This window comes from Peromyscus maniculatus, chromosome 3 (assembly GCF_049852395.1).
Source record: "Peromyscus maniculatus bairdii isolate BWxNUB_F1_BW_parent chromosome 3, HU_Pman_BW_mat_3.1, whole genome shotgun sequence".
NCBI lineage: Eukaryota > Metazoa > Chordata > Mammalia > Rodentia > Cricetidae > Peromyscus > Peromyscus maniculatus.
Genome location: NC_134854.1, coordinates 112,828,080 through 112,842,120, shown reverse-complemented (window position 1 = coordinate 112,842,120; position 14,041 = coordinate 112,828,080). Strand labels below are relative to the sequence as shown.

The 14,041-nt window shown below is 54.1% G+C and overlaps 1 protein-coding gene across 26 annotated transcripts in view; it reads left to right on the top strand.

Annotated features, from left to right (window-relative positions):
* The window catches only part of Iqsec1 (IQ motif and Sec7 domain ArfGEF 1), a 346,001-nt gene that overhangs the window by 316,637 nt on the left and 15,323 nt on the right, over positions 1-14,041 (top strand). For all 26 annotated transcript variants that reach the window (XM_076567332.1, XM_076567331.1, XM_076567348.1 and 23 more), the window contains 3 exons: positions 8,129-8,290; positions 10,584-10,706; positions 11,868-12,034. In XM_076567332.1, the coding sequence (XP_076423447.1) occupies positions 8,129-8,290; positions 10,584-10,706; positions 11,868-12,034 (452 nt within the window). The remainder of the gene's footprint in view (positions 1-8,128; positions 8,291-10,583; positions 10,707-11,867; positions 12,035-14,041) is intronic.

The following is a 14,041-nucleotide window of genomic DNA, read 5'->3' as shown; positions in this document are numbered from 1 at the left end:
TGCTTACAAGCATACACCCTGGGAGTTTCCCAGAAGGGCCACAGGAGGGTAGTGGGGCACAGTGGGGGCCAGCCACATCTGAGCCACACCTCGCTGCTCCCTGCTGCTCCTCTGAGACTAGGATGGCATGATTTTGAGCATCCCTAGCAGTGCAGATGGACTGGGACAACAGAGGGACCTGGTGGGGAGGGAATGGTATATAGCCCTCAGCAGCTGAGTCTTAGATCCCTCACATCTGCCACGAGAGTAGCTCCTGTAACCTATTCCCTACCTGCAGCCTGCTGCATGTAAGAGCCAACCCTGCCACTGTTCAAGTAAGCCACAGCCAGAGTGCACAGGTCACTGATGAGTGTCTCCTGCTTAGTCCATGTGTCCTCCATTGGCCTTGCTACTCCTACACACTGCCCTGCTCCAGGACTGCCTCTCAGCCCGGGCTGGAGTAATGGGTTACAGCAGAGTGGATGGGTGGAGGCCTCCAGTAGGGTACAGAAGGCACAGGGAAACAATCTCCTTGACCAACCAGCTTTGGCCTTCGTAGATTCTTTCTCCATCGATCATCACTTAACACTCCAATGTATCCTGCCTCACAGCAAAAGCCTTACAGTTCAGGATGTGTCATCGTTGACTGTGGGAGCCTCTCCATTGTGTGTGTGCATGTGTGTACACGCGCATGTGTGAGAGAGAGAGATCCTGCTTGTTGAGGTGCATGCATGTGGGGACCGGGGCTGATGTCAGGTGTCGTCTTTTATTGTCCACCTTTTTGAGATGGAGTCTCTAACTAATCCTGGAAGTCAGTGATTCAGCTAGGCAGGCTGGCTGGCCAGTGAGCCCCAGAGTGCTCTGGCTCCACCTCCCCAGCACTGGGACGATAGGCTTTGAGTGCTGGGCATCAAACTCCAGTCCCTATCATTGCACAGCAAGCTCTTGATGACTGAACCCCAGCCCATCCAGGTCTTTTTCTCTGTGGACCTACTATGTGTTTTCCACATCTGTAAAACAGGGCTGGTGCTGATGATACCTCCTTCCAGACTCTAAGAATGCAAGGTTGGTATGTGCAGAGTACAAGGACAAATATAGGTGGTGTTGTTACTTGACCTGGTTCTCATCACTTGTGGCCTGGGCTAGATGACTTCAACCTAGGACCTCCCAGTCAGTGGTTGGCTGTTGAAGGTCTCGCTTGCCGGTGATAACGGACCTTCTTTCCCGTGTGTCACATGGGGGTGCACCCCAGCATGGTCCTCTGAAGGTTATTTGGCCTGTTGCTTCAGCCTCTTCATGTCTCTGAAAACATGACACTGTGTGTGGACTGTCCCAGCGCCTTCTCAGGGTGACAGCTGAGTGGAATTGTAGGCTCCTGAGTAGAGACTTTCTTTGGCATCAGGGCTGCCAAGTTCGTGTTTGAAAAGGGGCTGTACCTGTTTCCCACCCCTGGATCTGACCGTGCTTGCTCCCCACCCACACCATTCGGTACTGCCCTGCTTCCTCCGGGCAGAGTGCGGATTATGTCACCATTTAACTTGTATTTTCTGCTAGCACTTCGCTGTTTCGTCTCTGTAACACACCTTTCAGGTTATTTGACCATTTCTTCACTGTCACTTTTTTTAGTTCTAGGTTTTGAATTTAGGACCACTGGCGAGTACTTCCCTTTTGAGACAGGAGCTCACAAAACGGCCCAGGCCGGCCTGGAACTCACACTGTGCAGCCCTAGCAAGCCTTGAACTTAGGACCCTCCTGCCTCAGCCTCCTGATGTTCAGTGTTTGTCACTTGAGGATCTATCATCATGAGGCCTTCTTAAGGATGACTCTTTCAGAATTACAAGTATGTCCCCTGCTGGCTCCTTGTCTTTCTCGTCTTTATTAGAGTTTTCCTTTGTAGATATAATTTGAACACAATGAAAAGGACCCCGTGAAGCATCTAATTAGCTTTAGCTGCTTTGCTCTTATCTGATGGATGGGTTTAATTTCACTTAGTGCAGCCACCAGTGCCTTTGTGTTTGAAATTGCTTTTTCTTTCTGTGTTTTGTTTTCTGTTCTTCTAATTATTTTTCCCTGCTGGGGACTGAACCCAGGGCCTTGCAAAGGCTAGACAAGTGCTCACCACTGAGCCAAAAGCCAACCCTTACCATCAGGCCTAACCATTACACTTTCATACATCTGCTGTGCATGTGTGTGTTCATGAGTGTGCACATGTGTGTGCCCGTGCATATATATATGTGTGTAAATGCCATCTCCCAACCCCTCATGTGTCATGGTATTAAGACATGTCACATCCTTCACAGATAGTTGTTTCCCGGGATTTTAGAATCAACTCATTGAGATCCTTCAGTGGACACTGGAGCCACCTCCAGATTGGAGGTGAATTTGGAGAGATGGCCCCTATATACTCCCAGAGACGGGGCTGGAGGGCCCAAACGAGGGGCGTGCATTAATTAAAACTAATGAAAATTAACTTGGCTTTCCAGAGGCCACGTGTGGTTACCGGAGATCAGGGTAGGTGCATAGCTGTAAAACAGGCCAGGCCAGCCGAGCCCAGAGGGGCAACCTGCAGCAGCTCTGGTTCTGAGAGATCTAGCTGGTAGCCACTTGGCAGGAGCCAATAAGGTTCCATGTGGTAAGGCACCAAGGCCCTGGCTGGTTCCCAGCTCGACCCCTAATGAACACCCAGCCTCAGTTTCCTCCTTCACTCTGATCATGATGACAGGTCAGGGGACATTGGAAATTCTGAGAGAAGCTATGTTGCTGTAACTTTGCCAGTTAAACAAGCTGGACCTCTTTGCCAGTCTTAAAGCCTTTTGGTCCGTTTCTAAAGCTCTTCCATAGATGTGGGGAAGAGCTCTAGGGCTCAGAACTGGCTGGGCCTCTCCAGGGATAGATCTGAGAGCCTGAGCCCCTGTGGCCTGGGCTGCAGTGTAACTGCTTTGCCCTAGGGCCCTGGAGTTTTGAGCCAGGCCTTCCCTGGTCCTCAGCAGTCCCAATACCATGTCAGGTCCAGGCCCCCAGCCTTCAGACCCCACCGTTGTTCCCCCCGACTTCACTCCCAGGCTCTGCCCTCTGCATGTCTCAGGACTCCCCCAAGGGTCTCCGGTCTCCTGTTCTCAGTACTGCCCCACCTTTGCCTGCACACCCAAGTCCCCTCCAGGACACATAGGTCTTATACCTCTCTAGCCAGTGATAGCTGTCTGTCCAGACCATCCTTATTAGGGATCCGCAGAGGGTTTCATGGTGAGCCACAGTGAGAGAGCTAGAAAAAGAAAACGGAACAGGAGAGCTGAAAAAGTGAAGCAAGTGGTGAGGGCCTCTCTCAGGAGGCTGTGCCACCTCCAGATGTCCTCAGGCCCCAGGATACTCAGCCCCCTGTCCAGGCCCCAGCTGCACATCTGGTAGGCAGCTCTCGGAGAGGGCAGGAATCCAGAAACCCGAGGCAGAAGGGGACTCCAGATATACCACTGATCTACCCCAAGACCTGGAGTGTGTTCCTGGGTCTCTGAGCCTCATTTGGGCATGGGTCCCTGCTCCCAGGACTTGGACAGGATTTGAGACAAAGGGGCGAAGGCCTGGCTTGCAGCTGCCATCCCACACTATGGGTGGCTGCTGTCACCATGCTCAGCTCGGCCTTTGCAGTCAGACCTCCTACCACTGAAGAGGCCTTGGAGGCTCTTCTTGGCCCTGTGCAGCCGGCTGTGGGAGGGGCAGATGGGCATTCATACTCTGTAAGGTCATTTCACAGTCTCATTCTTGTCCTCACTCAGAGCCGTCCGTAGCTGCTGTTGCCACTGAGCGCTTGTAGAATGACAGCGAGAGACTGGAGAGACCGGTGGAGGGAAGTGTCTGCAGCAAATGTGGACTTCAGTCATACTTGCGTCTGAACCAACGTGATGTCTAGGAAAACTGGCTTAGCCAGACTTAGAGGAGGCAGGCATGCCAGCCAGACCTGGAAGTAGACAGCAGGGTGGAACTGTGAGTGGGCTCACTGCGAGCCTCCTGCCTGTTTCAGAAACACCTCTAGGTCCAGATGATGAGGTGGGTGAGGCAGAGAGGCAGAAGCCAACACTCTCTGATGCTGGGTCCTCGCAGTATGTACTCTAGGAAGCTGACTCTCCATTGCAGCATCTCGGTGGTGGCTCAGGGAGGCTTGGGGGCTTTCTGAGGCAACAGAGTATTTTAAAGACCTAGCACTATCTTACTGGGCACCCTGGAGCTGAGTACTTGACTCTTCTGGCCCCTCATTTTGATGTCTTTAAAGGGAGTGGTTCCCTCACCAGGAACCCTCCTGATTCCCTACACAGCACCCCAAAAGGCCCCAGTCTCTCCAACCACTAAGTTGAAGACACATTTTGTCCAGGCTGCTATGGTGTCCCTCTGGTTGGTCCCGATCAGACCTGGCCCGTTTCCTCCTTGTGGTCTGCACAGTTCCCAGGGGCTTGACGGAAGCTTCCAGCTTGAATTTCCTGCTTCATTCTTTCCAGGTGACCCAGTCATCCCTAGGCCCCTGAGAGGTAAAGTAACTTGCCCCAGGGTCCCCAGGCAGTAAATGGAACTGAGATTTAAGCCCAGGCTTCCTGTTATCTGTCTGCACAGCCAGAGCCCTACCTGCCTCACACACCAATGAGAAAACATAGTTTTGGAGGGTGGGGACTTGGTTGGCCTATGGCAGGTAGCCAAAGAGGACTTTGGCGCGCCCCTCTACTTACAGTTCAGAGATCAAAGCAGGGCCTTGGCTTCCTTCCTGTAGGGAAGCCTGAATAGAGGCCACCTTGTCTGCACAGGGCAGCGATTGCCTCACTCACAGTGGGGGAAGGACGGCAAGGGTGCCCATAGCAGGGGCTACATAGCATGCCTATCCAGCAGGATGGCTGTCCACCTGCATGGAAGCCAGTGTGAGGTAGTCACTCCTGCAAAGACTCTTAGAGGCTGCCGCTGGGCCCTGGAGCTCCCCCTTACCACAGCCTGTCCCCACCGTCCAGCCGCCCCTCACAGTGGCCTGCAGCGCCTAGTCCTTGCTCCTCAGCCCCAGGTACCATGGCTTCTTCCGTGACACCCAGGTAGAGTCAGTCCCTCCTCCCCTGGGCTTGGGTCACAAGCAGTAGTTGTCAAGGATTATGAGTCTGCCCTTCTACCTGTACTCCTGGTAACCACACACACGCTTATACAGACACACAGATACTCGCACGCACGCGCACATGCTCCCACACACATCAGCAGAGACCAGGTCCCAAGTTGGCCCCACCCTGCTCTTCCTCTGTGCAGTGGCTAGGTGCTAGAGCGCCCCTAGCTTGCCTAGTGTGGTGCCTTGGCTCCAATCTCCTCAAACCAGCCAGGGGAAGCTTCTAGAACACAGAAACTGACTCTTAAGCATCCTGTTCCAAGCATGCAGGCCTTAGGCCCACTGACCGGCTGTCTCTCTACCCAACCTTTTCCCTCCCCTAGTCCCCAATGCCAGCCAACCTGGGACAGCCTGTAACCCTCAGCCAGCAACCCCTCCATGGACCTCTACCTGGAGGATATCCCTAGGCCTTGTTTAGAAAGACCCTTTCTGCTGCACTTAAGGGCCTATCCCTCCCTTAGGCTTCCAGCCCCCCTGGCCATGCCACCAGCCCAATGTCCACAGGCTCTATGCCTGGCACCTTGACCTCTGAAGAGTTTATGCCCTGGAAGATGCCACAGCCTAGCACCCTATAGAACATCCCCGCTTCCCTGGGTAGAGGAACATATCTAGGAGCCCTGATATCATGGGCATGTGTAAAATTATGGGTGCAGCCAAAGAAGTAAGAATGTGCCCAAAATGGGAACGGGGGCGGGGGGGGGGGGCGGGCAGAGTACCCATTGGGGTGGGGAATGGACCAGATCATCCTGGGCTACTTCATTACCAGGACCTGACGGGCTAGCTTCAGGGACTCAGCGCATCTGCAGCACACTGCTGTCAAGGGACCAGAAGACACTGGTACTTGTTCTGTCTCTTACACAAGACAGACTAGACCTCTGCCCACCGGGATAAGGGAATGTGCCCGGTCTCCCCACTTAATGATCACAGGCCTGGGTGTGCCTGGACTGACTCTAGAGCACACCCACTGCTCAACAGCTCTCAGTGACTGTGGATAGAGGGAGAGGGAGCCACTCAGATCCAATGGCCCAACCTGGCCCTAGGGGTTCCACACAGCTCCAGGTGGCCTGGTGGATCCTCCAGAGCAGGACACATATCTTGAGAGTCACCTGTACAGCTATTTCAAACTCATGTCATCCTTCTGTGACAACAGGACCCTCCCTGCCAAGTGAGCCAAGGGCTCAGATTTACACAAAGACAGACAGGAAGTCAGAGGCTGAGGGCAGGAAGAAGTCTGTCTGCATCAGAGGACACCCCTCTGGTCCTTTCCCTGGACCCTGAATTGTCCCCCACATAGCCAACCAGGTGTCAAAGGTAATATGTTCTGTCCTGGAGCCAGGACAGGCTATAGGCTCTGTCTGTACCTGCTGTGTCTGAACTGTATGTGCCCTGAGGACCTAGCTAGTGAGACTACACCCTGGCAGGGGATGGGGGGCGGGGGGCACACTTAACCCAGTAGTGCTGCCCCAGACACCTTCCCGTGGTCCTGGCTTCCCCAGCAAGGCCAGTGTGGTGTGTCTGGTGGAAGTCTGGCCTCTGACTCTGCTTCTGCAGCACGGTTTACTCAGCATGAAGCTTCCTGGTGTTGAGTACTTCTTCCCAGGGCCTGGATGATCCTGGTGAAGTGTCAGTAGGTAGAGACCATTTCCTGTCTTCGGCTCGTCCAATGTCCCTCCCAAGGGAGAAAAAAGAAGAGACACAGAAGGGAAAATAAGGAAACTATTTGCTGTGGGAGTGACAGTTTGGATGGGACAGTAGGAGCGGCTGATGCCCTCTGGAGCAACAGGTTGGCAAGAGGTTTGTAGTGTCTCACATCTGCAGTGGGCTTGGTTTCTGCATGCCTGTGTTCCCAGAAGGCTTTGGGTGCCAGCTGAGAAACTTAAAACAAGTTGGGGTTCTCAGGACTTCGGGGTGCCAGCAGGAGTGGTCCTTTTGCAGTACAAGTCAGTGGGTCACTGGCAGGAGGAGCAGGAGCAGCAGGAGCAGCAGGAGCAGGTCCAGCAAGTCTGGAAGCAGGGCATCCCAGATGTCTGGTGGCTGAGGCAGGAATGAGTCGCCCCTGCTTACTAGCCTTTCCTCTGGTCCTGGAGGCTGCCTCTAGGCAACTCCCTTTCCTGTCTGTGGCAGTCTTCTGTCTCTTCCCCCTCCATTGAGCCCTCACTAAATCTTCTGTTTGTTCAGCCCTGGAAGGTCCAGATAGATGGGGTGTCAGCTAGGCCCTGATTGGATGAATGTGTGCATACAAAAAAAGGTTAGAAAGGGAACCAATGAGGACAGAGCCATGGTTGTCCTTGCAGGCTGCTTACTGCTTTTCTAGCCCAGCAAAACCCTGGAGGCTCTGGCTGTCAAGCTGGGGCCCTGGTGCAGCTGAGATTTGTGGCTCCATTGCCCTCAGGGGCCCTCCTACCCCTAACTCTGACTTCGCTGTCTTTACACCTAGGCAGGCCAAGGCCATGTGTCTGAGTGTGTGTGCGCGCGCGTGCGTGTGCGTGCGTGTGCGCGTGCGCGTGCGCGTGCGTGCGTGCGTGTGTGTGTGTGTGTGTGTGTGTGTGTGTGTGTGCGCGCCCACATGCATAGGGTAACACTTGCTGAGCTGGAGGAGCAGGACTCTGAATCGGTGCAGATGGGTCTTCCACAGGGACTGGACACAGTAACCATGGCCAAATGTTAGGGTCCCTACTTATTACCTTTCTGCGGTTTCCATGTGGGAGAACAGGCAGCAGATCTGTTGCTGTGTGATGGAGTTTATGCTTGCAGAAGTGTCTATAGGTGGGAATTATGTCTCCCCGGTGCCAGCATGGGTTCTAGGCAATTGAGTGAAGGGCTTGGAACCAGACAAAGCAGGATGTCATTTTGAACTCTGAAGTCAGCACCCATGCTGCACAGGAGGGACCGGACAAGGGCCAGGGGCTGGAGCAGATAAACAGAATTGACAGGATGTGGAACACCCATTGTAAGACCCACCCTTCCCCTACTCCAGAGGTCGAGCAGTCACTACTGAGCATTCTTCTTGTCCATCCCACCCAGGAAGCCTGAGAAGGGCATCCAGTATCTCATTGAGCGCGGCTTCGTGCCCGACACGCCAGTGGGGGTGGCCCACTTCCTGCTGCAGCGCAAGGGCCTCAGCCGCCAGATGATCGGTGAGTTCCTGGGAAACCGGCAGAAGCAGTTCAACCGTGATGTGCTCGAGTAAGTCTGGGGGGTCAGGGCCCCATTCCACATGCACGACATGCTGTTAGCCGTGGAGTCCCTCCCATGCACATCGCCTGCATTTACTCATGTGCAGCATCAGCACCAGGCTTGCTGTTTGCTGGGACATAGAGTTGCCTCTTGCTTTCCTGGGATGGGTTCTAAACTCCTCTACAGAGGCCAAAACACCGAGATGCTCAGCATACTTCCTAAAAATGCCCACTTGTCAAACATCCTCGTGCAGACTTCAGTATCTCACAGCCCCTGATCATCCATCCCCATAGGACGCCGATGCTCTGTAGACAGTTGTATTCCGTACAGTTTAGGGGGCAATGACAGAAGCAAGTCTGTGTGTTCACCATGGACAAAATTTGTTTTCTTTTTTTTTCTCCCAACTATTTTGGGCCTATATAGTAGGTAAACCTGAGGTTAGGGAACCTAGACGTGTAGAGAGCTAGCTGCCTGAACTGACCACCCCGCCTCTGCCACCCAGTCTTTCTTCCCCAATCCAACACCCCAAGCCATTTCCCACGTCCCTACCCTGCCAGGTACACGTGGCCAGCTGCGTCTGATGTAGACTCCACTACCTCCATAGTCCCTCCATCCTCCCCCCCAGAACCTCTTGCCATCACACATGACCTTCAGGTGACCTACATTTGTCTGGCCTCCTTGACCGGACAATTGTCCATCCAACTGTACCTAACCCATAATCCCACTTTCCTGGTGGGCAGCACTCAACCACACCCAAGCATCCCTGAAAGCTAGAGTATATGACACTGGGCTATGGGAAATCCTACAGAGAGGGGGGCTCCTGGGCCCATCCTCCAGCTGCTTTCTGTTATGAATAGTACTGCCCAGGGTTTATTGTCTCCCCTAGCAGAAGGGCACACAGTTTCTCTACTGTGTCCCTTCTGTGATGTATACCAGGTGGGTGGGGGTAAGAGCAGTGCTCAGTGCAGATGGCCTGCTAGCTATATCTGCTAGGATTGTCCCCAGTCCTATGACTGGGAGATTTTACAACTGGCAGAGATACTGAAATACTGAGCCCAGGGAGAAGTCAGGATTGGGGAGGGTGCACGTAGTCATCCCGGCCATGTGCTCAGCCATGTGCTTTGCAGAGGACAACAGCAGCTGGGGAGCAGAGATGGAACAGGCTCACCAGCGTGGGTGTTCTGTGGTGTCCTGCAGTGTGGTCTCAGGCAGTTTGGCAAGGACTGCTGCCACTGGCCCCCCATCTCAGAGAGGTGGCGGCCAGCACTGTGCCTTTTTTCACACAGGACACCAGGTATGAGGGGGTGGACTTGGGTTCGATACACCCACACATGCACTCACACAGAAACCCTTCCTGAATTTACACATGTGCACGTAGACCTGACCAGACACACAAATCAAAGGACTAAAGCAGAAGGTTGACGCCTCTTAGCCAAGGGCATGCAGCAGACCTCTCCAATAGTCCTCACGTGTTTCTTCCACTTCCTCTCACTAATCAGCATGGAGAGCAAGGCACAGGGAAAGCAGATCCATTGCAACAGCCTTGTAGGCCCCCACTGCCCACCCCCCACCCACTGGGTTTCTGGTCTCAGGAAATCCTTGCATTGTTCTCCTCCCATTAGAAAATAGCACTGGCCTCAGGAAGTAGCCAGGCCCCCAGCCCGCCTCCTAGGCCTCCTGGAGAGAAGCTGAACTGCCCAGATTCAGCCTGCCAGCCTGCTGCCCTCCTTGGGCCCCAGAATGGGCCTGGGAGTGGAGACAGGTCCCTGGCTAATGACATCACCACAGTCCACTCTAGCTTTGTGGCAATAGCTGCTTTCAGAAGTGACATGGACACCAGGCCATCCTGGGAAATGCCTTCCAGGCCCCATCCTCTGTACTCAGGCCTCATCACAGAGAGAATTGAGAGGGTACCTGTCTCCCCTCCTGCCCCGCTTCCTCACACTAGGGTGGCTCAGTCTCCAATGTGGCTCTTGAGAAGCTCCTACTGCCTGGACACACGTCTTGGTCTGGCCCCTGAGGGCTCTCTTTTCATGGACCCTCTGTGTACCCATGGAGTACGTGAACTGCAGTGCTGATCTCTCCATTGGGCTCCTCTGTAGAGAATGACATACAAGCACAGAGTCTCTAGAAGTCTCAGAAGCCTGGGGATCTGAGGGGCAGGCTTTCCAGAGGCAGGCTGTCTGTCCCCATAGACTCAAGGACCCTTGGCTCTTGAGCCCAAGCCCCATCATGTGACAGAACTGGATGTGCCATCCCCATGGGCCTGGCTGCTCTCACAGGCCATCCATCTCTGTTCCAGCTGTGTTGTGGACGAGATGGACTTCTCTGCCATGGAGCTAGATGAAGCCCTCCGCAAGTTCCAGGCACACATCCGAGTCCAAGGGGAGGCCCAGAAAGTGGAGCGGCTCATCGAGGCATTCAGGTCAGGCCCTGTGTGGGGTAAAGTGGGATGCACCACGTCAGTGGAGAGGGACATGCCCCTCATGGCTGTGCAGGGATCCAGGGCCACATCAGGACAGGTATCCATGCAGAAGTGGCTCCTTGTATCCCAGGCACTGGACTGGGCAGTTGTAGTTTGGAAGGGCAGACCTTATTCTGATTTTTCAGATGAGGAAATGTAGGCTCAGAGGTTAATATCTCCACCTCTAACATTCTGATCGTTGTCTCAAAGTCCGCTGGCTTTCCAGAGGCAGTTTTCCATTCCCAGGCCTACAGTGTCTCATGGTAACCCATCACACAAGTTAGAAAGCTGTGTGCCCTGGGCTACTCACTGAGTCCACCACTTCCCTGCTCTGTTGCTTTACACAGATTGCTTGACTTCTCTGTGCCCCTCTTCGGCCACCAGTGTGGTGGGGAAGATAGTAGCACTTAGAGAGGGGCAGAGGGTTAAGGACCCCACTTAGCCCAGCACTTGGCACAACAGTGAAGTTGTATAGACCTGCCGTGTTGGGGCCTCCATGCTTCAGGCTGGGTACAGAAGGCTCCTCTCCATTGCTTACCCAGCTGTAGAAGTGGGGCCAGGAGGAGTGAGGACATGGAAGGTGGACCACCCCAAGGTGGCTTCCTAGAGGGAGTGTCACTCAGCCGGGCCGGGCTGGAGAAGGCTGGGTTGCAGCTGTGCTGCATACAGGTGCTGTCACCTGCTCTGTCCCTGCCCCTTCCTGCCGTCTCCAGTGGAGAGGCTCTGGGGGAAGGGTGGCTGTGGGGATCAGTGAGGAAGAGCAAGTGAATGGAGCATTGGGTCAGCTGCTGAAGGCAGAGCTTCCTCTGGAAGCTGGCTTCCTCCCCATGGTCCTGGATGGCCCACGTCACCCCACTGAGATGTCCCCTCTCCAGACAAGAGAATGAGGGACGCAGCCTTGAAGCTTTCCCTCTTTTACCTGCCCGTCCCATGGGTGAACTGCATCCCCAGAGCAGCACCTGGGTCCCAGAGAGCTGCACTGTGAGGTCTTTCCTGGGCAGCCAGCAATCTCCCTGCCACGAGGATGGGAGGGCCTGCAGCAGGGCCCGGGGTCAGGGTTGATTAGCAGACAGTGCAAGTGCAAGGCTTCGGTGATCCCTGACCGGCTCCCTGTCCTCCCAGCCAGCGGTACTGTGTCTGCAACCCTGGGGTGGTACGGCAGTTCCGGAACCCAGACACCATCTTCATCCTGGCCTTTGCGATCATCCTGCTCAACACAGACATGTACAGCCCCAATGTCAAGCCTGAGCGCAAGATGAAGCTGGAGGACTTTGTCAAGAACCTCCGAGGTGAGCCAGGAGCAGGACATCCTAGCCCCTAGCCCTTCTCTCCTCTGCCCTAAGGACCCAGACACACTGAGAGGAGGAGACACATGTAACTGAGATCTGGGTCCAGAGGGCCTGGCACAGAGGACCCTCCAGCGAGCCCATCACTGCACATGCTCAGCAGAGTGGAGTGCAGCCTGCGCCACACATGCCCATCAACACAGCGGAGGCAGTGTCTGCTTGGCCCAAGGGCAGAGAGGATCTGCTTTCTGTGGAGGTTTACCTAACAGATACATTTTGAAAGGGAGCCCCCTCTGCCATTCCTGTTGGCATGGTGTTTGCTTACAGAAGTCGTGGTAGGAAACGCCATGCATTGTCAAGGAAGTAGAGATGTTGCTTCCCAGCTGGATAGATCTTTGGCTACAGGTGAGAACATCCCTGGAGATAGTGTGCATATTACCTAAAGAAGCAGAGCTGGTCTGCAGCAGGCCCACTTGATCAGATTATCGAGTGCCAACTGTGGCTCTGTCATCTGTCTCCCTGTGCAGGAGGATGCCCCTGGGTAGTGCCCTCCAGTTCCTGTGAACTTTTATGGTGTCTTTACTCACCCTCTGCTGGCAGGACCACTGTAGCAGGAAGGCTAGGAAAATCCCACATCCCCTGGGAGGTGGCCCCAGCTCAGCTCCAGACACACATCAGTGGTTCCTGCAGGTCCTGTGGGAGAGGGGGAAGAGTGCTAAGTGGGCCAGGGCTGGAGTCCTTATTGCATGAGGTCTTTGGCTGCATCACCCAAGGAAGCTTGTGGTTCCTAAGGAGTTGTACCACCAGGAGGGAGACAGAAGGCAGAAGTTCAGGGACACCCTCCCCAGGCCCAGGTGGAGTAGCAGAAGCCAGGGTGCTAGTTGCTGCCTCTGCTGATGGCTCCAGGCCCTGTCCTTCCCAGCCTCGCTTGCTGGACCAAGCCAGTTTTTGTGGTCGCAGAATCCCATGTGACCCTTAGTAGAAAAGCCATAACTGGGGCTGGAGAGATGGCTCAGAGGTTAAGAGCCCTGGCTGCTCTTCCAGAGGTCCTGAGTTCAATTCCCAACAACCACATGGTGCCTCACAACTGTCTGTAATGTGATCTGGTACCTTCTTCTGGCCTGCAGACAGAACACTGTGTACAGAATAAAGAAATAAATCTTTAAAAAAAGGAAAGAAAAACCATAACTGTTTTTCCTAGAGGAAGAAGGCTCTAGGAGGGACAGGGTGACTGGGTCAGATGTTGGAAGTCAGCTGCCTTCAAGGCAGTGCTTGAGTCTCTCTCTCTCTCCTCCCTGCTCTTCTCTCAAGGTGGTCCCAGCTGTTGGGGTGAGAGTACTGTTGTAACCCTGCTAGGCAGGGCAGGGCTGAGCACCGCATTCCTAGGGAGGCCATTTCTCATCCGCTCTAGCCACTTCTCTTCCAGCCAGGAACTTGTGTGCCTTTGGTCCCATCTGACCTGTGCTTCAGAGGGGGACCAAGGCGTAGAGGGAAGGATAGGCCCAGGGTCACAGCAGGTGATTGGCAGGGGCAGGACAGGGTCTAGTCCTCTCCAAGTCAGGGAGCTTTCTGAAGGAGGCACATGTTTCCTCAGCAGTTTTCCTCAGTTTATCCAACAGTGCCAGTAGCAGGGTGGCTCTGTGGTATTCAAAAATGGTGAAGGGGACTTGCTCAGCATCTTGGAGCCTTTCCCTTTAGCTAAAACTTTCAGTTTTTCCCATTTGTCAAATGGGCATTATACCCACATCACTAGAAGCCAAGAAAATTATATAGTGCAGCCACCTCATTTACAGAGGCACTGAACTCAACCCTGGTCACCCCAGAACCTTGGAACATCTGTTTTTAATTTTTTAATTAATTTATTTCATGGGTATGAATGTTTACCAACGTGTGTGTGGGCGCATGCGTGCACACGTGCCTCATGTGTGCTTGGTGCCCACAGAGGTCAGATGAGGGTATCGGTTTCCCTGGAACTGGAGTTACAGCTGATTGTAAGCTACCATGTGGGTG